Source organism: Electrona antarctica (assembly GCF_951216825.1).
Source record: "Electrona antarctica genome assembly, chromosome: 9".
NCBI lineage: Eukaryota > Metazoa > Chordata > Actinopteri > Myctophiformes > Myctophidae > Electrona > Electrona antarctica.
This window is the reverse complement of record NC_136790.1, coordinates 44,156,124-44,182,415: the sequence shown is the minus strand read 5'-3', so window position 1 is coordinate 44,182,415 and position 26,292 is coordinate 44,156,124. Positions and strand designations below refer to the sequence as shown.

The following is a 26,292-nucleotide window of genomic DNA, read 5'->3' as shown; positions in this document are numbered from 1 at the left end:
CATAATAATGTCCACATCGGGCAGAGTACAAAACTGTTACTTTTCAAGATTTCAAAAGAGAGAGAGAAAAAAAAAGCTGATCTACAAGCTCAAAAACAGATGGCGGAAGCCATGTGACCGAAGTATCGTTGTTGGAATCAAGACCAGGATAGTGATTATACAGACGATAACAGATTGAGCCACCTCAGTTGCTCACATAGCATGTTTCCCCGGATTTGCAAGATTCCAACGAAAGCACTGCGAGCTAAATAGCAATTTATAGCCAAAAAGACCCATGTTTTGTAGCTTAGCCTCCTCCCAGTCCCGACACCCTCAAATATCAAACTCAGTTTGATATTATTTATAATATACACAGGAAATGATATACACAGTAAGGGGAAAACGTCTGTTCGAACACGCTTGAGCGCATGGACGTGCAGTCGCGTCACGCGTGTGTATGACAACGTGAAAGAAAAGGATCGGAATATTAAATCCGAATGCTACAAACTTCACGCCAGCTGTGACCAACACACCCGACCTCCTCACCACTGTCCTTGTGAACTACTGTACTTGTTCACGAGTTCCACTCAGGCACACATGGACACACACGCATGCACTCGCATGCGCATGCGCACGCGCACACACACACACACACACACACACACACACACACACACACACACACACACACACACACACACACACACACACACACACACACACACACACACACACACACACACACACACACACACACACACACACACACACACACACACACACACACACACACGTTTGTATTACTATACTATTGAAAATTACAGAAAATAGCCCAAAAATTGCACTGTGTGAGGTCGTAGATTAGCTATTTTTCGGTGTGTGGCTAACTAAGTTTAAAAAGGGAAAACTCTAAACCTAACATTTACTAAATTAAAATATGAAATCCTAATCCTGACCTTTTATTGTAAGCCTAACTGCCCCAATCTTTTACCATAAAACAACCAAAGTGGCAGCGGTGGCCGAACGGATTGCAGAGCGGTCTTGATACCGGAAGGTCGCCAGTTCGAATCAGCGGTCCGACACGTTAAAATTACCACTGCTGAAGTGCCCTTGAACAAGGCATTGAACCACTACGATGAAATGTGTTCTATGAGCAGGGCCTGGCTGGAAACAAGTTATTGAGCTTAGCCCAGATACCCTGGGTAAATATAGTAATCATTTAATTTAATTTAATTTTCTCTTGTGAGGACCAGGAAAATGGTCCTCACAATTTCAGCTTCTCTAATTCTACTATACGTGTTGGGACCACACACGCGCACACGCACACACGCACGCACACCTACAAAGCCCTATCCACTCAGCCAGCCTCCTCCAAGCCTCGAGGGGGGAGAGCCATGAAATTATTCCTGACACGACGGCGGATCACAGCACAGTGCCAGGATGAGCCGTCTTGATATCAACACTTTTCTGCCTGACTGTGGACAAAGTGAGACGGGTATTTTATTCTGCAGTGATTTCCCCTGGCTGTAGCTCCCTATATAGGAGCATCTGCTCTGTGCCGACTGAGGGCAGCTCGCAGCTCGCTCCAGGCAGCTCAACGCTGGACGCCCTGTCGAATCGACACCGCACTGTGCCTCACATGTCACATCACGGACGCTCTCTGTAGTAGCACGACTAGCAAACTCAATGAATGTATGTATGCTGCTTCCCAGTTGGTGGAAAGTAACAAAGTTACATTTACTTAAGTACTGGTACTTAAGTACTTATAATTAGGGTTGTCCCGCATCGATCATGTGATCGGAAAGCGGGGCCAATCATGCTATTAGACTGGATATTGTCTGTGATTTTGGATATTGTACTATTGTGATATGGCATAAACCTGTTAAAATATAAATATTGGATTTTGGGAAAAATCTGTATCGGCAGATCTATACTCAAAATCAAGTGATCGGAACCTGGATCGGGAGCAAACAAACCACCATATCAATTGACCACAATTGATATATTTAGGGGTTACTTGAGATATCTGTGTCACTTAAATGGCCACATCACCACAATAAACACTTTCCTGGGGGTTTTTATGTGGGTAATGTGTTTTTATATATGTTTGTATTTCAAAGTGTCTGTGATGTCACAGACACTGGTCTCACTTCCTTCCTGGACGACATGTTGTCTCAGTAAGACAGCCCTCATCCCATAGATACTGGACTACATGTTGTCTCAGTAAGACAGCCCTCCTCCCATAGATACTGGACTACATGTTGTCTCAGTAAGACAGCCCTCCTCCCATAGATACTGGACTACATGTCTCAGTAAGACAGCCCTCCTCCCATAGATACTGGACTACATGTCTCAGTAAGACAGCCCTCCTCCCATAGATACTGGACTACATGTTGTCTCAGTAAGACAGCCCTCCTCCCATAGATACTGGACTACATGTTGTCTCAGTAAGACAGCCCTCCTCCCATAGATACTGGACTACATGTTGTCTCAGTAAGACAGCCCTCCTCCCATAGATACTGGACTACATGTTGTCTCAGTAAGACAGCCCTCCTCCCATAGACAACATGTTGTCTCAGTAAGACAGCCCTCCTCCCATAGACGACATGTTGTCTCAGTAAGACAGCCCTCCTCCCATAGATATTAAAAAAATAGATGCATAGTTGCAGTACGTTGGAGCCATATGTGTACAAGAGGGGGCGGAAGTGTGGAAGGCACATTACGTCACACTGTCACTCAAGTGACTGGCCAATCACAGCGCATCTTTTCCGGGACTTATCAGACCTGACCATGCGCTCTGTGATGCACGCTCATGCTTCCGCGGGGCTTCGCAAGGAACCCCGGGAATGTTTTGCCCTCCCTTCAGCACATACGCTCCAGAGCCGGAAAGGGCGTCTACGTTTATACAGTATGTCTATGCCCCCCCCCCCCCCCCCCCTTCTCCACAAGGAAGAGCAGTGCACCAAAGCATTATGGTCATTGTAGTAATCCAGCAATCTGGTCAAACCCTAGTCAAACACACAGACTACAGTATTTTTCTGGCCATAGAGTGCAATATTCAAATTGCATTTGCTGTTTATCTACTACAAATACTATTAACATTGAGAGTAACTGGAGTTTCTTCCAGCGGTGAAATACATTTGCAGGTGTAGTAAATAGTGGAGATACAATGGCTTGACAACTCCCCCCCCCCCCCCCCCTAAAGTCTCAAAGATTTACAGTAGTACAAGGTTTCCAGAGCTCCAACAGTGCTGTTGGACTCAGATCAGCAAACACAGCTACAGTAGAATGCTTGCTACATGGTCCCTGTGGGTGGGTGTCTATCCAAACATGACCTTTGATACACACAACACACAGATCAATCAAAAGAGACGGAAAAGCAGACAAAGGTTGGCGACTGGACGGCTGTAAGTTCAAGTAAAAAAAAAAAAAAAAAAGCTTTTAAGACTTAAAAAAAAAAACACCAGAGAGAAAAACAGCCATTCAAACCTCTCTGCTCTCAACGATTTGGCAACAGCCTTTTATCTCAACTGTTCTGCCAAAATGACTCGATGGGAAGACGTACTGTAAGCTAAAGCAGTGGTTCCAAAACGTTTTAGCTCGAGACTCAAAAGAGACATTTACATTTTATCTCTCGCCAAGCCCAGGATCAAAGCTAGTGAAAATAACCTACAACGATTTGCGATGCGTTGTGAGTTTGTAGATCAGCTGTGATTCACAATGCGTTGGCAGACTGACACACACACACACACACACACACACACACACACACACACACACACACACACACACACACACACACACACACACACACACACACACACACACACACACACACACACACACACACACACACACACACACACACACACACACACACACACACACACACACACAGGTTATAATAGTTTTGGATTTGTCATTATAGTTTAGTTAGTTTTAGTTAGTTAATCTCGCTGGATGATGAGAAGTACAGGCCTGGGACGGGGATTTGGAGATAAAAGCGACTGAAAGCGCGCGTGCACACGCACGTGTGTGCACGCACAAATAAAGATGGCGCAGTCCAGTGTTATGGCTAACAACAGATAGCCATCCGAAGCTAATACGAGTAGCCCTTCGACTAGATCGGATCAAAACATTTTATACAACTGAATTAACGCAATTTACGTTTATTGGCGCTTGCCGAGACTAAACAATTAACGCAACTTACATTATTTGGTGGGGATTGTGTTACGTTGTTTTGTTAGTTTTAGTTAACTATAACAACCTTGAATTCAAACTACCATTCACACAATCTCTCACGTGGCTGCAGGCAGTGTAATACACGTATGTTTGCGTTACAAGTTGAAGTGTGGGAAGCACACATTTGGCAGATATCTTATGTAAAGCACGGGGGAAAAAAGATATGGAGTTTGTCAAACAGTGTTGATTCTTTTGGGGGGGTGGGGGTTGTCATGCTCCTTCGGTGCATTTTATTTAGGGGCAAGCACATTTTGGTTCATGATACAACATCAAATCAATCAATCAATCAATCAATTCCATCAAACAGATACAGAAGGAAGGACACTGTAAGGGGAGTGAGGGAGAACCTGGCTAAAGTTAATGTATAGTCCATTGTACGATCACACCAAATCAAATCCCCCTGCCTGGGGGTTCTCTGCACGTTTCTGGACAAAATAAACGTGCTCTCCTTTGTGTGTGTGTGTGTGTGTGTGTGTGTGTGTGTGTGTGTGTGTGTGTGTGTGTGTGTGTGTGTGTGTGTGTGTGACCACACACACTTACAGTAGCACATAGTTCAGAGACTGTGGCGTGGCCGCCACGACATGTGTGTGATCACATCACACCCAGTGATGTGTGTGCATGCACTGTGCACACCCAGTGATGTGTGTGGACTGTGCACACCCAGTGATGTGTGTGGACTGTGCACACCCAGTAGTGTGTGTGGACTGTGCACACCCAGTGATGTGTGTGGACTGTGCACACCCAGTGATGTGTGGACTGTGCACACCCAGTGATGTGTGTGGACTGTGCACACCCAGTGATGTGTGTGGACTGTGCACACCCAGTGCTGTGTGTGGACTGTGCACACCCAGTGATGTGTGTGGACTGTGCACACGCAGTGATGTGTGTGGACTGTGCACACCCAGTGATGTGTGTGGACTGTGCACACCCAGTGATGTGTGGACTGTGCACACCCAGTGATGTGTGTGGACTGTGCACACCCAGTGATGTGTGTGGACTGTGCACACCCAGTGATGTGTGTGGACTGTGCACACCCAGTGATGTGTGTGGACTGTGCACACGCAGTGATGTGTGTGGACTGTGCACACCCAGTGATGTGTGTGTGTGGACTGATGTGTGTGGACTGTGTACACCCAGTGATGTGTGTGGACTGTGCACACCCAGTGATGTGTGTGGACTGTGCACACCTAGTGATGTGTGTGTGTGGACTGATGTGTGTGGACTGTGCACACCCAGTGATGTGTGTGTGTGGACTGATGTGTGTGGACTGTGCACACCCAGTGATGTGTGTGTGTGGACTGATGTGTGTGGACTGTGCACACCCAGTGATGTGTGTGGACTGTGCACACCCAGTGATGTGTGTGGACTGTGCACACCCAGTGATGTGTGTGTGTGGACTGATGTGTGTGGACTGTGTACACCCAGTGATGTGTGTGGACTGTGCACACCCAGTGATGTGTGTGTGTGGACTGATGTGTGTGGACTGTGTACACCTAGTGATGTGTGTGTGTGGACTGATGTGTGTGGACTGTGTACACCCAGTGATGTGTGTGGACTGTGCACACCCAGTGATGTGTGTGTGTGGACTGATGTGTGTGGACTGTGCACACCCAGTGATGTGTGTGGACTGTGCACACCCAGTGATGTGTGTGGACTGTGCACACCCAGTGATGTGTGTTATGTATGATCAGTCTGAAATAAGGAATGTTAGGAAGGGACTAGTGGACAAGAGATCCAGTATAAGTCATTTTACACTTGGTTGCATGCTGAAAATAGCAGATCTACAAGCTCACAACACGTCGCGCTACGATGCGTTGTGAGCTTGTAGATCTGCTATTTTCAGCAAGTCAAAAAAACAGCCATCAAGGCCCACCAAAACACCTTTTGTTCGACTAAATCAACTGTAGATTTAGTCGACTAAAACTAGACTAACACTAAGACATTCCAGGCGACTAAAATGTGACTAAAAAAAGTAAGACTATTCAAGAGACCATGACTAAAACTAAAATCAAAATGTGCTGCCAAAAACAACACTGGATTACGTGGTTACCTTCGAGAATGACCTCCTTGCCGGTCTTCTTCAGGGCCTGCACGGCCTCGTCGTGCGTGGCCTCCCGCAGGTCGTAGCCGTTGACAGACAGGATGGCGTCGCCCACGTAGAGGGCCTCGGTCTGGTCCGCTGCCAGGCCCTTAAAGATCTTGGAGATGAGGATTGGCATCTTGTTCTCCTTCCCACCTTGGATAATAAACGAGGAACAGGAGGGGGGGAAAGAATGTGAAAGGCTGAAGGCAGAAATAGAGGAGGAGGATGACATGCAACCCTGAGGTGGAATCAAACCAGAGACATTGCTTGTCAGTCAAGTTAGGGCTGGCGATGCGACTTCAAATCAGTATCACAAGTATTGCACACTTTTGCCTCAATATTAACACTTTGACTGCGGCCTGGTGGCCACAAGTGGCTTGCGCGCAGGGCCAGAATTGGGGAGATTACTACTCAAGTTGCTTCCGTTTTCCCCGCTCGCAGACCTCCATTGTCAGAAAAAGGCTAATGTTAGCATTAGCTCACGCCTAGCTGTTTTCCTCGAGAAACGTTTATATATCGACCGTGATGCAATGAAAAATCTGATCAAAATCACGTCCGAACCTCGAATGTCTGATCAGCACAACGGACAGCGGCGTAGTTTTCGAGTAAAGAACCATAGAAGATGGTAATTCTAACAGTAGTCTATACGCATACGTGAGCACGTGCGTGCAGGGGAGAGAAAGGCATTGCCTATAGCAACTGCCTCAAGGCAAAAAGTTGTTTTTTTAGCGGTGCCGTTTCAGCAGGCACGTGCAGAGGGGGACCAATAAGGGCTTATGTGGGGGGCCAATAAGAGCTTATGTGGGGGGCCAATAAGGGCTTATGTGGGAGGCCAATAAGGGCCATGTATATGTATTAATTGGAGTTACAGTACAGGCAGGAACGTGATGGCATGCCACCGCTACACATTCACATCTTCACTTAATAGAACAGCCTATTTAAAGCTACAATCTGCAACAATTTTTGTGTGAATAAAACGTGGTTGGCCGTGGTCTCTTCCTGCTCTTAGGGAAAGAAGACCAGACCTTGTGTGTTCGGGTACGGGTAGTCTAGTACACTGGTTCCCAAACAGTGGGTTAGGAGTCAGGACCCATTTGTGGGTCACAGACAAATTCTCCTTGGTCCCTTCATTTTTTTGTTTTTAATATTTTAAAATAAAAGAACATTGCCAAAAAAAAGGAAAATCTAAGACATTCCATAAATTTGAAAACATATATTTAAGAAGTAGTGAAAATAGCAGATCTACAAGCTCGGAGCGCGAAGCGATGCGCTGTGAGCTTGTAGATCTGCTATTTTCAAAAGTTTTGTTATACATTTGAAAACTTCAAATGGGACATTCTGCACAATGAGTACTTTTACTTTTGGTATTTCAAGTACATTTTGATACCAATACTTTTGTACTTTTACTCAAGTACATTATGAATTCCGGACTTTTACTTGCAGTATAATGGATACTTTTACTTAAGTAAAACAATTGAGTAACCCCCCCCTCCCCCCCCTGCTCCACACTGAGGAGACCGCTACCCAGCATGGCCGTTACAACACGCCCTAGTACTGCTGCTACTGGAACGGGAAAAAAACACATCACCACCCACCAAACAACCACCCCAGCTTTCGCCCACATGTCACTCGTCTACGCACGACAGAAATAAAAATGCACCACCCACCCACCCACTACACTACACCAGCCAGCCCCATAACATAATCCCATGCTGCAGTGGCATCCTACTTGAGAGTTTCTCAAGTAACAAGTGATCTTTATTATTTTCTGGCTCGGGCATCCATCCATGCACCCACCGACGGACACTGCATAGATGGAACATCATCTGGCAGGCCAGCAGCAAGTGTCCACAAAACATCCACCTGGCTGCAATATGGGTGACCAGATGTTTTGCGTGGACAGTCCCTCATTTCCAAGACCTTTCAGGCGTCCCACAAAGGGAGACCCTGTCCTACATTGTGACTGTCAGGCATCAGTGTTCAAAACTACAAATGCCCTAATAGTTATATATTCCACTAATAGTTGGCTTTCTGTTGTAAAGCTATCTCTCATTGTCTCTTTTCATGCAAGATGGGTTTTTAAGCCTGTCAAAATACAGTACAGAAATTAGGGCTGTGAATCTTTGGGTGCCCCACGTCACGATTCGATTCAACTCGATTCTCAATCCAAAAACGATGATGCTCTATTCAAAATGATTCTCGATTCAATACTACAATACAATACAGCTGTGCTGACTAGTACTGTACTGACTACAGTAACTTGATCCCTAGACTATTAAGTCAACAATATTGTCATATCAAGGTTGTACCTAGTTACAGTATATAGTACACAGTAAAATCCTGAATGTATCCGTTTGTAACTCCAAAAGTGTACAAATGACATTTGTACACAATACATTTTGTTTCAATAGTAAACTCTGAGTTGAATTACTGTAAAGTAACCTATTTTCGGCCTTAATTTATTAACTAGACCTGTCCGTGCCCGTAGCAGTCGGCCACCGGCCTACTTGGGAACGATGCAATTGTTGCTGTGTTGTCAAACAGAAGCCCTCAATTGTGTGTTGCTGTGTCGGATATGTAACGATGGCTTGTTGTCAGCCTGGATGCATTTGACACAGCACATAGCTGGATATCTCTGTGGCTGTGTGCCTGTGTGTGTGAAGAGTGCAACCTGGCTGTGAGAAGTGGGCAAACTGACTGTGAAAAGTGTACTTGGCAATCAATTCGGCCCACTGGCAGAGCCTGTTTGGTTGAGCCTCAATTGGCTGAAGCAGAGGCTGGAAATTGCACAGGTGAAAGGAGTTGGCCTCATTAGGCCCACTGGCAGAGCCTGACCAGAGCCTTGTGGTGGTTCTGGAGAACCGTGGGTCCGACCGACTCTATACCGGGGGGTGTGGAACGTGTGTGTCGAATGTGAAGTCGGTGGGGCAAACGGTTCTCGAGTTACGTGCATTATACACACGCAAACACACACGCACGCACGCACGCACGCACGCAGAGACGTGGCACATTTATAGTAGGATTGGTTCTCACTAATGCTCATTATAATATGGAATCATAAGTGTCTACTCACTCCTCTGTGTCTCTCAGAGGTGGGCTGTGGGTCAGCACGGAAATGTGCCTACCAATGACATCACTGTTGGTGCTGGATTCCAAGCTAACGGAAATTACAGCCTTTCTCTTACTGGAAAGTTAGCACACTGAAATAGAAAGCCACACATCCGTTTTAGTTGTGCATGGAGCTGTTTTTAACCCATTTTGGACTGACCAGATTCTACAAATGTCTTCTAAATCATGACCGTTTTCTGAAAAATCTGTTTCTGTCAGTGGTTCTCAAACTATTTCATGTCAAGGACCCCCAGAATTATATGAAATTGGCCGCCGACCCCCATCTGAAAATGTTGTTCCAGGGACCCCCCAGAAGCAAAGATTTGAGTTAAAAACGTTCGCTCTGAAAGAATATATACTTGCGCCACATTTTCACGATTTTTCAAAAATAGCAGACCTACAAGCTTGTAGATCTGCTATTTTTCAATAGCTAAAGTATAACATAATGCTTAAAAAAACAAAAGGGGTTCCCGCCCAAAATGGGTTGTTAAACTGAGCCAGACAAGAACGTTTTCTGATCAATTGAACTATGAAATTGAGGCAGTGGATTGCTGTTTTTAGGTCATGTGGAATATGAGACATAAAAAAAGGAACTTCACCAATACAGTATGTATTGTTAATTCTCTCATTCTATGAAGAGAACATATCTCTGCTGCCGGGAAGAAACCACCAAACTCCAAAATGTTAAAATAAAAAAATAAAATAAAATATATAATATAAATAATTCAGCAAATGAAGAAAACCTTATATTTTGAAAACAAACAAAGCAATACTGCTTCATTAAAGTTGGTGTTGTGACTTTATAAATTGTCAATTACTTGCGTGAGACGGGGAGAGGTGGTGGAGTTAGTTGCTTTAGCAGACAGTTTGAGGGTCCAATGGAGTAAAGTAAATATTGCCTAATTTCCCATTTGAGCTGTAGTGTAGAACTAGTTGTAGAACAAATCAACCAAATCCAATACCAAGCCGCCTTGAGAATTTAGAAAGCATAGAGGTAATAATAATAATAATCTTTATTGTCCCGAAGGATATTTGTCTTCACAATCTGTTCAACACCCACAACCCACATCAAAAACAACACAGAGCACATAACACCAAGACAATACAAAAACAAAAACATGAGATCCCCACTGTGTACAGAACCATCCTATCGGCGGGGAAGTTTGTTTAAAGCCGCGATGGCTGGTAGATAGTACAGTACACGACTATACAAGTTATACAATAACAATACTGCCTGGGCCGTGGCTCAGCGGTCCAGGCACCATGGCTGGTAGTCCAGTCTGGCAGTGTGCCGCGGGTTTGACTCCCGATCCCGACGGCCTTTACTGCATGTCACTCCCATCTCTCTCCCCCATTTTCCTGTCAGCCTACTGTCTGTCCCTCTATAAAATATATAAAATAAAGGCGAAAGCTGAAAAAAAACCTAAAATTAAGTTATACAATACCACTCTGACGATACTGCACACGCACACGCACGCACACGTGCACACACACAATTAACAGCTGTAACTCCCGATGCAAACGCAGTAGAGCCCTTTCCAACTTTTATTCGCTCACTGAGTGTGTGAGACAACTTCAGTCGCCAAAACTACGTTGAAAGGAGAACATGAGGACAGCACCAGACAGTCATTGCCCTCGTAACACATTCCCTGCCAGGGACGAGTAATCCACTATACTCACTTTCAAATAACACCGCAGCCTGCAGGTACAACATTTACGTTTCGGGATGAATTATAAAAAAGATCCAATTGTACTTCTGGTTCATGGGTCATGAATTGTTGGTCTTCAAAATAAAAGTTCATAATGAAAAGATTGTGACATGGGGCGAAATATTTAATTAATGAATATCTGGCAGGGGAGAAACTGCAATTTCATCTCTCTTTCTCTCTCTCATCTCATCTCTCTCTCTCTCTCTCTCTGTCTCTCTCAATACTCTTTTAATGAAGGTCAGCTCCTATGCTGATGGATCTGCCATCTTCCTGAGGGCGTCCATTCTCCATGACAAATGTTGTCAATAATGTCAACCGTAGTTGGTCTCTGGCCTTCGGGACGGTGAGAAACGATACAAAAGGGGATTAAATCAAATTCATTCCGAATATATCTTTCACAGGTCGGCTCTCAGAGGTGATCGTGGAACCCAGGGCATTTAATTAATGTAATCCACAGCCCATATACTGAAGGGAGCCGGATACCCTAAATGGATACAGAAATAACTGGGGGGAAATGTTTATGTGAAGAAAGAAAGAAAGAAAGAAAGAAAGAAAGAAAGAAAGAAAGAAAGAAAGAAACCTGCCAAGCTAAGCTAGAGAGAGAGAGAGAGACGCTGGTGACTCAGACTGAGATCTTGACCCCCGTTGACGGATTGTGGGTAATAGCAAAGTGGAGAAGAGGTCAAAAAAACGAGTGCCTTTGTCGACAGCAGTCGGTGTTGTGTGAATGCCACTGGCACTGACCCTCGGGGACCAAGTGGGGAGAGGAATGGTACTATTGGGCATTGCAACATTTTTTAATCTTAGATCGAGAACAGATATTATTCTCGTATAAAATTCACTCTAGACAAAAGTCTAGACATGGCATTTTGGTTGGTGGGAGGAAGACGAGCTTTTTTTCTCTATGAACTCTGTCTTAGTTCACAAAAAAGGTCTTCACCCCCCAACCAGTGGTGGAAACTCATAAGCAAACGTAGGAATCATTTAAGATACGAGGACATCTGAGCAAACCATGCCTCACTATATGGACAGAAACACTTTGGATTTGACTGTGCAGGGCTGTGGTTTTCAAACGTTTAATGCCCAAGGAGCACCAATGGGCAAGTCAAGATCTCAATGCATGTATTCATAGTGGAAATAGCTTTTAGATGCGCTCATATTGTATTGTAGATGTGCTATTTTTGTTATTGCTTTTTACATGTATTGAGCTGAGAAATGATGAGTGCACAAAAAGTATTAATATGTGACGTGTATCAGCAGGACTGCGGGAACACCTACTGAGTGGCAAAAAAATACTTTCTGGCCTTGACAGCCCATACATCCAAACAGAAAAGTCCATTAAACACACGCCACTCACTTTGCCACTTGATTTGCCACTCGATTTGCCACTTACTTCATGCCTGCGCATACCCTCTATAAAAGAAAACTTGTATTGCAAATAAATATCGGTATATTGTATCGAACTTGACCATGGATAAGCTATTGGATATTGGCCAAGATTTTTATATTGTGCATCCATATTTCTTTACACGCAGAGGCGAGAACTACGACAAACAAACTGTGAACAAATGGTACTTTTGTTTTTATGTCATGTACTATAATTGTTGTGACTTGTTGGTGTGAAATGAAAGCTTTTGTTGTCTTGGCTTGTTCCAGTCCATTACTGCCCTTCAGTCAGTCTGGCGCTCTGATCCCACAGCTCTGACTGAGAGTTTCAAGGCTCTAAGAATAGCCAGTGTGAAAACCATTCAGCATTTTAACCCCTTATCAAACCAGGCAAGTTGACAAACAGCACATTATAATTTGCGACAGTCCCGTGGGTGTGAATGCAAAGGCAGCGAGAGAGAGTTTACAGACAGTAAAGACATTCCAGAGGAACAGAAGGCTGTCAGTCAGGAGATCAAACCACTTACAGATTGTTATCGGCGAAGATTAAAGCGAAAATAGCCTAGTAATATAGTAAAATAGTAAAATAGCCAGTCTAGACTGGCTATTTTTGCTATTTCTGAAAGATTGCATGGAGAAAGAAAAAGTATGAAATAGGACTGGTACACCGGCAACCCACTTTTAACCTGGTGTCTCATCTCAGCCCTGGCAATGTGGCGAGGTGTCCCTGAGCAACACAATCCCTGCTCCCCATCGCGCTCCTCCGTGGAAGCTGGCGGGTGTGTGTGTGTGTGTATATATATATATATATATATATATATATATATATATATATATATATACACATACATACATACATACATACATACATACATACATACATACATACATACATACATACATACATACATACATACATACATACGTTGCAATGTGACATGTTGTGAGTGAGCTTTTCATTATTCATTGTACGGTGAAGTAAAATAATACGTTTACATCACTTTAGCAGCTATAGCCAATTACCCTTTGGAGAACACCAAAGCACCACGCCAATACCCAATCAAGACGCTTATCTCCATCAGCCCGTCTTTAATTACTGCTGCTGGCAGCCTGGCACCTAGTCAAATAGCATCTCTGATCCTTTCATATACTTTTCATTTGTTTTGCTTTTACTGTCTGGAATTCCAGATAGGCATTAGGCAGTATTTGTAGTTGTTTGGGAACCTTCCATGTGTGAATTCCTTTGCACTTGTCAGGAAGATTGTGAGGTTTCATTTTAATCTAAAATTAGTCATTAAATGGTTCCCAAATTTTTTGTTTTAAGTATCAGTCTTAACATTGTGAAAACAGCTTGCTGGTTTTTTTGTTTGTTTTTTGGGGTGGGGGGGGGGGGGGTCACCAGTGGTGGAGAAAGTACTCACATGTATCGATACTGCAATGTAGAACTACTCCGTTACAGGTTAAAGTCTGGAATTCAAAATGTACTTGAGTTGATTTGCCTGTCTACTTCCTGATTGGTTAGTCATTGCGACGGGTTTTTTTTCGACCAATGATAAAGCTTCTAGGAATATCTTTGAATGCAGATAGCAGCCCCTAGATGTGTCACAGAGACTACATTTTTTTTGGGAGCGTTCTGCCCATTTATGGCTGTCTAAAAAAAAAAAAAAAAAAAAAAAGAATCATTAAAATATTGACATATTATTGCTTATAGCCGCTTTAAGTACAGTACTCGAGTACTTGTACTTGGTTACTTTGCACCACTGATGGTCACCGCAGCGCGATGGTGGTTGGTGAACTTTGACACGTATTATCATCATAATAAGTAAGTCACAGCATTCAGGAGTCCTCCTCCTTCCGCCAGGATTAACATGCTAATATCTCCTCCAGTTGACTTGACAGGCCATTAACTCTGACCTTGAGATGGACTGTGTGGGAGCGATGACGACCACCTCACTCACACAGATCCATTTAATATCCACACAACAGCTTCCCTGTTTTTCGCCCTTTCTAATCCCCTGCCCTGATGTGATGGGTAACGGGTTACATATACACGGTATGTCAGTTGAAACTTTTCAGCGAACAACGCGATAAAGGGTTGTCCACACCTAATATATATTTACAGACTGTATCTGTACATATAGTAAGTAAGTAGGTCGGAGGGGCTTATTGTCAGTATCAGTCGATAAACGGGGCCTTTATTCCCTTTCCAATGTGCTAGACTCCTGTTTCCCAAACAGTGGGCCGGGAGATGGGTCGCGGACAATTTGTTATGGGTCCCTTAATTGTTTTGTTTCCTACAGAAATGTTGTTTTTAATTATTATAATTTCAAAACATTTTCAAAAAACATTTCCAAAAAAAAGTTACATTTTAATACCCGTACCGATAAATACTGTAAATGTATTGTTTTCATAATCTTTCTAACTCGACGGTGGAGTCCACACACACACACCACAACTATCACAAGAACTGAACTGGTTCAAACCCTAGTGGAAAAGTGACCTCAGAGTGATTTGAGGAAAGACACTGGCGAATCCATCCCAAATAATTTACAGGGTGTCATAGACAGTCAACAGGTTTATAGATTGTTATCAGTGTGGAATGGATATACTCACAATTCTTTTTATAGTTATACTATTGGTGGGGACGTCCCATTACTCTCCCAAATCAATGTTGTCATTTTTGTGTTGAATAAAAACAAGTCTGTGAATGTCTCTTTCCTCCTTCGTTTCCCCCTTCCCACCCACCTAGTCCATTCATCTCTCTCCAATCCCTCCTTCCTCTGACATTTCATGTCAAACATAGTTCAACTCCCCACAGCTGACAGCGTGTCACACTGCCCCAGAAAGCCAGGGGTCAGCCAGTGGAGCCGACAGGTAAATGGAGGCAAGTGCTTTATTAAGCGCCGACATCTATCCAGTTATGTGCAATGACGAAAGGCAATTATGCTAGCAATGTGTTTGTTGTGATACCGCTGTGGTGGGGTCAGGGGGGCTAATGAATATTGAGAAATTATGCTATAATATATGGTTGATTAAAATACTGCGATTCGGGAGAAATGACTGGAAAAGAACTGTATACAAAAGTTGATGTGCATGATAATGTAAAAATGTACTTAATTAACTCATTCATTTGCATGAGCACAGTTACATTTATTTTCCTACATTTAGAAATATATATGGATTTCAATATTATGTCTAAACCTCTTTCCCTACATATAGAAAAATATATATATTTCAAAAGAGCGATAATGGTGGCCAAGCAGGAATGCAATGAGCAAATATAGCTGCAAGCAGCTTATTGCAAGCAATAAGAAAAATCACACCTGTGTGAACTGAGCGGTGCAGGCTGCTCAACAACACCACTGGCTGGCTGCAGTTATAGTTAGAATGTGTGCGCTTGTACTGTAGATCTGCTATTTTCACTAGTTTGGGTCCGGGGCAAACGTCTAATCTCTCTTTTGGGTCTCGACCTGAAACCTTTTGGAACCACTGTGAGCCTTTACTGAATCCACAGTCTTCATTCTCCAGGGTAGGCTTACTACAGCTAACCTGACTCCGCCAGATGGGGCAGCAGAGAGTACACTGGGTTCCCCCCTCCTGCTCCCATCTGGGAACTCTCAGGCAGACTTGATGCCCGGCCACAAAACGGCCTGGCCAATCAGCGGCAGCTAGAGGCGGGATCAAGGCAGCACTGTGTACGCCACTCTACTGCCCCATCTGGCGGAGTCAGGTTATACTACAGCCTCAAAGCACTGCAACTCAAGAAAATATTAACCTGGTCCGAAATTTCAGAGACAGTGGGCATTGACTGACTGACACAACATAAGGTCGTAGTTCTTTTTTACGGCAAAGAATACGGATCACTGCCCAGTGTGAAAGCTCCTTAAAGGAGCATTCAGTGATTTGGGTGATTTGGAAAACCACCCAGTCCGCCCGGTAACAAAATGTGCACATGCACGCTCTACAGTGGGGGGAAGTGCAACAGGCCAACAGCATGTGCACCAAGGCCCGCCCCCACTCGATCATGATTGGAGGAAGGCCCCACTCATCCTGATTGGATGAAGGTTTTGCCACCCGCCACCAAAACTGAAACTAGGGTTTTTTGACCCCAGGGGTCAGCACACTCTATAGTAGGGAGGATTATCCAGAAAAAAAAGAAAAAATAAGTGATATTTGAATTAAGTCAAATCACTGAATATACCTTTAAGTGATATGTGTTTCAAATGAGTGTTAAATAGCTGTATATTCTACTTTGAATCATTGCTATAGTATATGAGTGTTTGTTGACAGTGGTGGTCACTGGACACCCCGTCTCTCCGAACTCTTTAGTAAACAGAAAATACAAGTTCAGGTCAGGACACGTCTTTTTGAGTGGTGCAACCACTCCCTTACAGAGCTATGTGTGTGGGTGGGTGCCTGGGTGGGTCTGAGCACGAAAACAACATGGTTGTTTTTCACCATTTGTGCGCAACCTAACACACACACACACACACAAACACACACACATATTAACTATATATATATGATGATTTTGGGTGTGCCAGTATAGTACATTGACAGTACAGTACAGTAGAGGGTACAGTAGAGGGACCCCCTGGGAACCCCCACACGGTAACTCTGTCATTTCTCAACCGCTTCGGACGCGGGGCGGCACGCCGGAACTGGCCCGGCCCCCCGGGGACCCCCACACGGAGTTGCACCACTCATTTTTCTTCATTTTTATACAATGAAGTGAAAGTGAGATAGAGAAGGATACTGTATACCAGGGGTAACCAACCAGGGGTTCGGGAGCTACCAGTAGCTCGCACGAGCCATTCAAGTAGATCCCGGAGTGAGTGGGTGTCAGACTGACAGGCAGCCAGTATACCAATACACAGAACGTGGATTTAGAATAGCTTGCAGTGATGGCCCCAGACATGTGTATCGGGCCATCAACTGCAGAGTTCGTTTGTTCTCTTGTTTGACCGCTATCCCACGTGTTTGATGCACAACTTGACTTGTGCATAATAGTCATGCATATCAGAACAGAACTATGGTATAAAAACCCACAGAGCTAAACAGCCTCTCACTCACTACTATACCTATACACAGGCAAGCAGTGACTACTCTACTCTGACTATGGAAAAATACATTTGTCTTAATATTTTGGCATTGATTATATAACTATCAGTATTTATTCTTATTTAAACTATAGTCTTTGTGTGGATGTGTGCACATGCATTGAGCCTGTTAGAAATTGTGTTTTTTTAAAAACATATAATAAGCCTATTTTAGTGGTAGATCATGGCTTACAATTGGGAATAAAATGGGCTCTTGGGCTTGAAAAGGTTGGTTACCACTGTGTATACTATACAGTATCCTTCTCTATCTCACTTCCACCATCACTTCTATACTATACAGTGTATAGTATAGAAGTGAAATTGGAAGTGATGAAACAAAAAGTGAGCAGACAAAACTGGGTCTGGAACGCTATAAAATAGAAGTTGATATATTTTGATAAACTTTGTTGAGACTCCTCTTCTCAGTTTTAACTTTTAAACAAAAAACACATCACGTCTTAGATCCACTGCGTCAGGATTGTTCACAGTCAGTCATACATAGGGTCTGAAGTGAAAGTGAAGTGGAGAAAATACTAGATTGGCAGAGTGTCAAGCAGAACAAAACTGCCTCTTATCACACCAGCAGTCTGAAACTGAACATGAAAGGAATTTGAAGAATACTAATGGACCTGAAACGGGTGAACTCAAGCTTCTCCATGTCCATCCGTAGGACCGGAACCTTGCTCCCCCCCCCCCCCCTCCAACCCCTTAAATTTAGACGTGCGAGAGACTGAGTGCACTTTGGACCCGGCTCAAGGTCGAACCGCCTCCTGTGCTCTTCGGCGAGCTGGGGGTGGGCTCCCTAAAATTAACACCAGAGAAGCGCTCCACTCCCAGCCACATAGCTTTCATCTTTGGCCAATGACAACTGCCCGCTGAGGACTGCTCCTCTCAGCTGTTCACATTGTGGTGTCAGCTAGCCCGCCGTGACTTTTGCCCTCTTCTCACACTTGTTCACCCCTCTCTCCCTGCATTCGCTTTGTTTTCCAAGATTCCATCCTTTTTGCTTCTCTCTTTCTTTATTTCTTTCTCTCTTTCTTGTTTGTATGATCCATTTCACACAGTTACATTCTCAGTGTTGACCTAAAACTTTGGGTCCCCCGTGTTTACTGTCTAAAAGATTTAAATTCCCTAATATTTTCTATTCCCCTTGCTCTCTCTCTCTCTCTGTCTTTTCATCCATGTGTCAGGTCTCTGCTGGCTTTGAATTGCCATCTCTTATCCTCCTCATTTTCCTATGGCTCTCTATTGCTCCTTCCATGCCATCATCTCTCTGCCTTTGAACAGACAGCGCTGCAACAAAGTCACGCCAGCAGGGATCCAGTGAGGGTTTCGCTTTCATAAACAAAGCCACTATGTCTTTCAAAGACATTCGGTTTCACGGAGGTGAAAGACCAAAAATCATGTGTATGTCCTGATGGAATCACTTTTGTCTACCGTGGTGGCAGAATGTGTGTTGACGCTAAAGTCATCGGTCGCCAGCTGCCACAATGTGGAGCCGTCGTTTGCATTGAGACAGCGGCGCGCAGGTCATAGCAACTGTCCGTCAAACCGACCACCCAGCTTGGCGGGTGGTCAGGAAGAGTGTGGAAATCTGTCAACACATGCTGTACTCTGAAAATGATGGCTTGTAACCTCAGGTTTGGGCTGCAAAATTAAAAAAAGATGAATAGTGGGAGGTTGAGGGTTCAATTCAACCCCCACCCGAACCAAAGGAGGGTATAATAAACAGACATACATACGGACAATCGGACATACATAGACACACATGGCTATGCTGCTCAACAGTGCCACTTTAGCTGTATTGCAGCTGTACTCAAACAGACATGCATGGAGACATACACAAATACATAGGGACACACACAGCTGTTGGAACGGTGAGGCACCGCTCACAAATGGTACCCAATGCCTCCCTGTTTGGTTTGGTACTCAGCATAAAGGGTTGGTAAGTCCCTGCGACATACTAGCGTCGTCATGTCCAGGGGCGGTGTACTTGTATATCAAGCTGCCTCACGCTTACGGAAACAGGAGATAGGTTGGTGACCTATGGGCCACCATAACACATGAACCGTATGGTTCCCAAGGCTAATATATCAACCTATAGGTCAGATCCGTGCAATAGATGGGAAAGGTCGATTAAGCAAACAAACGTTGGAGATCAACAGCTCTCTATCTACAGTATCTGTATGGATATCATTTGGGTGGAAACAAAACATGAGCACTTAAGAAATATCAAAGGAATGACCTAGCTTGCTTATCATGTGTTCTGGGGATTCCCTTCCATTACTCTGAAAGGGGATAATGCATCATGGAATTGTCTTAAAACTGGTAATTCCAGTCAATGTTGTGGATTGTGGTATTAGCAACGTGCATGTCTACTATTATTATTATACATGGGCTGCACTACAGATTCAAGTACGGTTTTGTATGGTCCCGTTAATATTAACCTTGCTATATGCAGCAATATTTAAAAAACATTAGTTTTAACCCATTTAGGCCTGACGTCGAAATTTAAAAAATGTCTTCTAAATCCTGACAGTTTTCTGAAATACCTCATGTTTCTGTATCAGTGGTGCTCAATATTTCATGTCAAGGACCCCAAAAATTATATGTAACTGGCCACCGAAGTCCGACACCCATCTGAAAATATGTTCTTCCAGGAACCCCCCAGAAGCAAAGATTTGAGTTGAAAACTTTGGCTCTGAAAGAAAGATTTGTGCCAAATTTTCACGATTTTTCAAAAATAGCAGACCTACAAGCGCGCTATGAGCTTGTAGATCTGCTATTTCTCAATAGCTAAATTATAACATATTTGTTTAAAACACCAAAAGGGGTTCCCGCCCCAAAATGGGTTAAACATCCTTTTAAGCATCAGGTTCATTACAATAATGCTAGTTACAAGTTAACCACCTAAATCCTATACTCTGTGGTCTCCCAGGGGTCTGTCTGTACTCAGTCCCCTAGTCTTTTCCCTCTATACCAAACCTCTTCACCAACAAAACAAAACAAAAACAGATCTACAAGCTTGTATATCTGCTATATTCACTGATAAGTGAATATACCCTAACCCAAGAACTGGCAGTGTGCACAATACATTTGCCACTGATCAGTGCAGCACTTTATTAGCTCCAGACGCACAGAAAAGACAACACAGACATTCGGACTGTCTTTTAGGCGGCTAGACTCCTGCGGAGCCGCATGCCATAAAAATGCCATTACTATGCTATGAAGAGAATCAATGAAAGAAGAGATTCATACAGTGGAGTGGAGGACTGGATTAGTGTGCTGCATGATGTAATGGAGAAACTGACATTAAGTTCTAAGACTAAAACAGAACAAATATGACAGAAGTTTGAGTGTCTGTGTGATGTAATTTAGGTCAGTTTTTAGGTGATGTAGAACAGGGCTGGACGATATATATATATCGATATTATGCCGATATCGTCAGATGATGAGATCATCTGGTTGTTTTGTCCTGGTCACATTTACTGTAATTAACATATTTTGTGTTTGTAAAAAAAAAAATTCATCTTTTTGAACATCTTTGATAAATAATAAATGACGACATAGTCACAATATCGATATCAAGGTATTTGGTTAAAAGTAAAATTGAAAGTGTGAAGTCGTGAGAATGTTTCAACGTGAATGTAAAGATGATATGGTGTTGTGTAAGTCAAGATGCATAATATCTAGCTAGGCTACAAACTATGACATACAGACCCATACTCTTTAAATCGTTCCTTTTTTTCCTAGGAGTTAGAAAGCTGATCTTTGTATCCATTCCACACACACACACACACACGCTACAGTAAATAAATAAATGAACTGTTTTTATACTTCTGGCTTACACATACCACCAATAAAATGAATATAGGGGCACCCTAGAATAAGAAATAAGTGAAAGCTTCTTGTTTTTTAAATCAGTTGTGCAAAATGTGATGATATATTCCTACCTAGAACTGTCACCCTATTCCCTGCACAAACAAAAGGAATGTGGGTCTATTCTCTAACTCTCTCAATGTTCAGTTGGGAGATTTGAGGTATGATACTGCCTGTTGGTACAGGTAAAGCGGAAACCGGGGGAGGAAAAGGGGCCTTTTATCAGCCCCTTAAAACAGCATACAACACAGGTATGTAAGCCCGGTAGGGGCCATATTGGAGGGGTCCCGACCTTTCCCCCCCCTAGAGTGGCTCCGGCGACAGCGCTTGTAAAAGCATGACGTAGCCGGCAGCAGCAATGTTTCGGTACGAATCAGAGACGTCCCAGCTTTGCCATAGGTCAAACGCTGAGTCGCTGACATAAACGAAATGCTAAATATGCTCCACATAAGCCAACACATTTGTTGCATAACTATATCGTCTGGACTGAACGGCGGCTGGCCAATCAGTGACTAGCTCTCTGTCAACAGGGGGTGGCACACGGTAAAATGCTCAGTGTTATTTGAACTCTGGGAGTGTACCAAAATGGAACCACGTGGAGTCGTGGACCTGTGTAGGTACTAGGTAGGGGGTTCATTTGGGTCCATTTTGTAATATACTCTCATTCAGTTCATCTAGCACGGTGGTTCCCAAACCTTTTCACGTCAAGGACCCCCTAATTATTTTTATTTTTTTAAAGATATTTTTTTGCGGCTTACGCCTTTTATTGGTTTTTGAAGGGACAGACAGTAGGCTGACAGGAAACGGGAGAGAGATGGGGGAAGACATGCAGTAAAGGCCGTGTCGGGCTCGGGAGTCGAACCCGCGGCACACTGCGACTGGATTACCAGTCGGGTGCCCAGACGGTTACGCCACCGCCTGGGCAAGGACCCCCTAATTGACAATAATTAGCCCGCTGACCCCCATTTGAAGAGAAAAATGCCAGGGACCACCATAAGAGACTTTTACGGCTCTAGCAGTGATTCTCAAGCATTTTAATTTCAAGGATCCCTCCAGTTTGACATGCATAGTCTACGGACCCCCCATTTAATGCCATTTCTATCTCTGAGACCCCAATATTTATATTGTTAAATCAATGTTAACCCATTCAGGCCTGACGTCGAAATTAAAAAAAAAAAGTTTTCTAAATAATGACAATTTTCGGAAAGATTTGAGGCACATTTTAACGATTTTTCAAAAATAGCAGATCTACAAGTTCATAGCGCGCCACTCGGTGGCGCGGTATGAGCTTGTAGATCTGCTATTTTTCAATAGCTAAATTATAACAATGTTTAAAACACCAAAAGGGGTTCCCGCCCCAAAATGGGTTAATGGTTAATGTGGTTAAACGCTAACGTGACATGGATGCGTTCCAGGTCTCAATGGATTAATTTAACTCTGAGAGTGTACGGGTGTAACGGGTCCATTTGGTTCCATTTGTACACTCTCTGAGGTACAGACCCATAAGGGTCCATTTGGTTCCTAACTATCATTTAGCTGGGGACCCCCTGGAGCTCCCTCAGGTACCCCTGGGGGTCCCCGGACCCCACCTTGGGAACCACTGGTCTAGCACTATGGTTTTTATTGCCTACACAGACAGAGTGGTGCGGTCATAAAGCCTTATGCTATTACAGCCAATGTGGGGCAACCATGTATGCACTGGCTGCCTCTCAAAGTGAGGTCCAGAGACATCCGGGCCGGGTTATATATCTTGCGCCACCCCTTAACCCTTATCCATTTTTACTATTTTTAAAAAACCTTTTGAAATAGTTCAAATTGCCGATCTACAAGCTCACAATGTCTCGATGTAGATCGGCTAGCTGAACTATTTTAAAATGTTTTTCAAAATAGTAAAAAAAAAAAAAGTTAGTTAGTTAGTTTTAGGGATAAGGGATAAGGGTGGCGCGAGATGGAGCCCTGCAGGGTTCATATGGACCCTTATAGGTCTGTAACACAGAGTGTACAAATGGAACCAAATGACACGCTTACAGGTCCAGTTGGTACCAATTGTACACCCTCAGAGTTATAGGCATGCTTTGAAATAGCAATGTGAATTAGGAACATTATTAAAAAAAAAATCACACTCATACGTGTAAAGTGAGGGACGCTCAATTTAGTCTTATCGTACATCATCATGTCTATTTGCTCAGACACATATGACGTACATTCTCCATTCATTGTCAATGGGAGTTTAATCTTTGTGTAGGACAAAAACACTGATTTGCTCAGACACATCTAACTATAAATGCACCAAGTCTCTGTGTGTGTACGTCTGTAATCCACGTAACTCGAGAAACGTTCGCCCCACCGACTTCAAATTCGACACATGCGTTCCACACCACCACAGGGAGTGCAGTGCCCGGTGTTGAATCGGTCGGACCCACGGTTGTCCAGAACCGCCCCAAAAAGGCCTATGCCCGGGCTCTGGACCGGGCCCCTGCCCATGGTCCATATATGGAGCTGGCCTGTTCTGACCTCACAACACTCCATATTTGGGCATGCCTGACACAGAACTCCATAAACTGGCCTGTTCTGACATCCCAACACTCCATATTTGGGCATGGCTGACACATAGAACTCCATATATAGGAATAAAGGGACACAGAGAGACCAGTCATTAGTCCTACAACCTATCTCAAACCCTCACCTCCCACGGGGCAGCACACATAAACCCAACCTTAACCCTCTCCCAACCCTTAACGCACCCCTCACCAACCTTAATCCGGTCGTTTTAACGCACCCCTCACCAACCTTAATCTGGTCGTTTTAACGCACCCCTCACCAACCTTAATCCGGTCGTCTTAACGCACCCCTCACCAACCTTAATCCGGTCGTTTTAACGCACCCCTCACCAACCTTAATCCGGTCGTTTTAACGCACCCCTCACCAACCTTAATCCGGTCGTCTTAACGCACCCCTCACCAACATAATGTCTAACCAATGACTAGTCTGTAGTCTAAACTAAGTATGCACCCCGAGACACATAAAGGCCTACAGAAATCTGACATCATTCTGATGTCGGGCATAAAAGGGACACAGGAATTCATTTCCCAACTTGCATCATTCCAAGTAGGCCAGTGCCCAACGGGCACCGCTGTAGAGGCCCCACGGGCACCTCTCTAGTACGATGTAAATTATCCATTCATTGTCAATAGGAATTTAATGTTTGTGTAAAATGGAAATCTACACTAATAGCTGAATATAGGAGGGGCTAGCACCCCTCAAAAATAAGCCTGAACTGCAAATATGTAGGCTGCATGGCACCAATGTGATATATATATTGTATGTCCTATTCCATATACAAGGCAGAAGGGCCAGTTCAACTAGGTCAGTGGTCTAGTGTCAATCTTCCAGTATAATTCAATGCAGTGCAATATTGCAATATATACCGGTATAGAAATGACTGGTTATTCTGACAATATTGACATTTCAGACAATTTAATTTGATTCATATAAAGACATTATCATCATTGACAGTTGAGGTCAAAAAAGGAAATGAAAACTGCAGAAGTAGAATAGAGTAATCTAAATATGGATTATTGTCACACATGTTGATATTTGTACCTTTAGTGTGTGTGTGTGTGTGTGTGTGTGTGTGTGTGTGTGTGTGTGTGTGTGTGTGTGTGTGTGTGTGTGTGTGTGTGTGTGTGTGTGTGTGTGTGTGTGTGTGAATATAGTTTATCTAAAGTTTATTTGTCTAAAAAAGACAGACTACTATGGCACCAGACCACCAGCCTGCTTCATATTAAACTTGGTGGGAGACCTAGAACTAGAAGAGTGTCCCCGTTGCGTTGACACACCATGAGGTGTGATTTCAGCTCAGCTGTCAAATCTTCGCAGTTCACACAGACGCATTTCACTACTAGTGGTAAAAAAACGACTTTTAGCATTTGCCACATACATTACAAACTTTACGAACTCCTCAAAGAAATGCCAGTTATACGTGTTCGCGCTCACTCACTGTAACTTTGAAGTTTAATAGGCAACTACTCCTCCTGACTCCTGCAGTCCTCCATTAAACTCCAACCACATTCGTCACACAACAACACTTTGCAAAAGTAGATCGAGGCTCACCTCTTAATATCCGCAATGTTTGTTTACGTTGCTTTGACACCGACTATAATAACGGACGACTGGGGTTAATTCTTTCTTTCTTTTACCTTTGATACTGATCCCCAGACCTCCAACATCTTGCTTGGTGACTCGCACGGTGCGCTTCACGTTGGTGATCGTCTCCGGGACCGGGGAGGTGCTGAGGTTCGGGGGGTCTCCGTTGACCGCGACGGGCGTCAAGGCTGCCACCGGAGACTGATCGCCCCCTTCCCCGGGACTCAGCGTCAACGTGTCCTCGGTGAGGGTGGCCAACACCCGGACCCAGCGGTCCACGGTGACTCGCAGCTCCAGCAGTCCCGTTTTCTGCGCCCTCATCGCGGCAGCCATGTTCAACGCATTCCTGGAATAACTCTCTAGACTAGAACGGGGCTGGGTGGCAGAGAGAGTCCTGTAAAGAGATAGGGGTGGGTGGGGGGAGAGATGTGCGGAACACACACCACACACTACAGTCTCTCTCTCTCTCTCTCTCTCTCTCTCTCTCTGCCCTCCCCCCCCTCTCTCTCTCTCTCTCTCCCCCCCACAGGACCACAATGGAAACACGTTGTGTTATCCTTTTAACACACCACTGAAAAATCGTACCTCTGTTGGCTCTGTACCTTTTGCAAACTGCAAAAAAAAGTATTAAATCTCTCTCTCTCTCTCTCTCTCAGCCCAG

The 26,292-nt window shown here is 44.0% G+C and overlaps 1 protein-coding gene across 1 annotated transcript in view; it reads right to left on the bottom strand.

The window, feature by feature from the left end:
• Window positions 1-26,083, bottom strand: part of snta1 (syntrophin, alpha 1) — a gene marked incomplete at its 3' end in the record, with an annotated part of 109,890 nt that extends 83,807 nt beyond the window's left edge. Inside the window, exons 1-2 of the mRNA XM_079510747.1 lie at window positions 25,685-26,083; window positions 6,272-6,457 (exon numbers count right to left, since the gene is read on the bottom strand). Of these exons, the coding sequence (XP_079366873.1) occupies window positions 6,272-6,457; window positions 25,685-25,964 (466 nt within the window). The 5' untranslated portion in view covers window positions 25,965-26,083. The remainder of the gene's footprint in view (window positions 1-6,271; window positions 6,458-25,684) is intronic.
• Window positions 26,084-26,292: the final 209 nt, after the last annotated feature.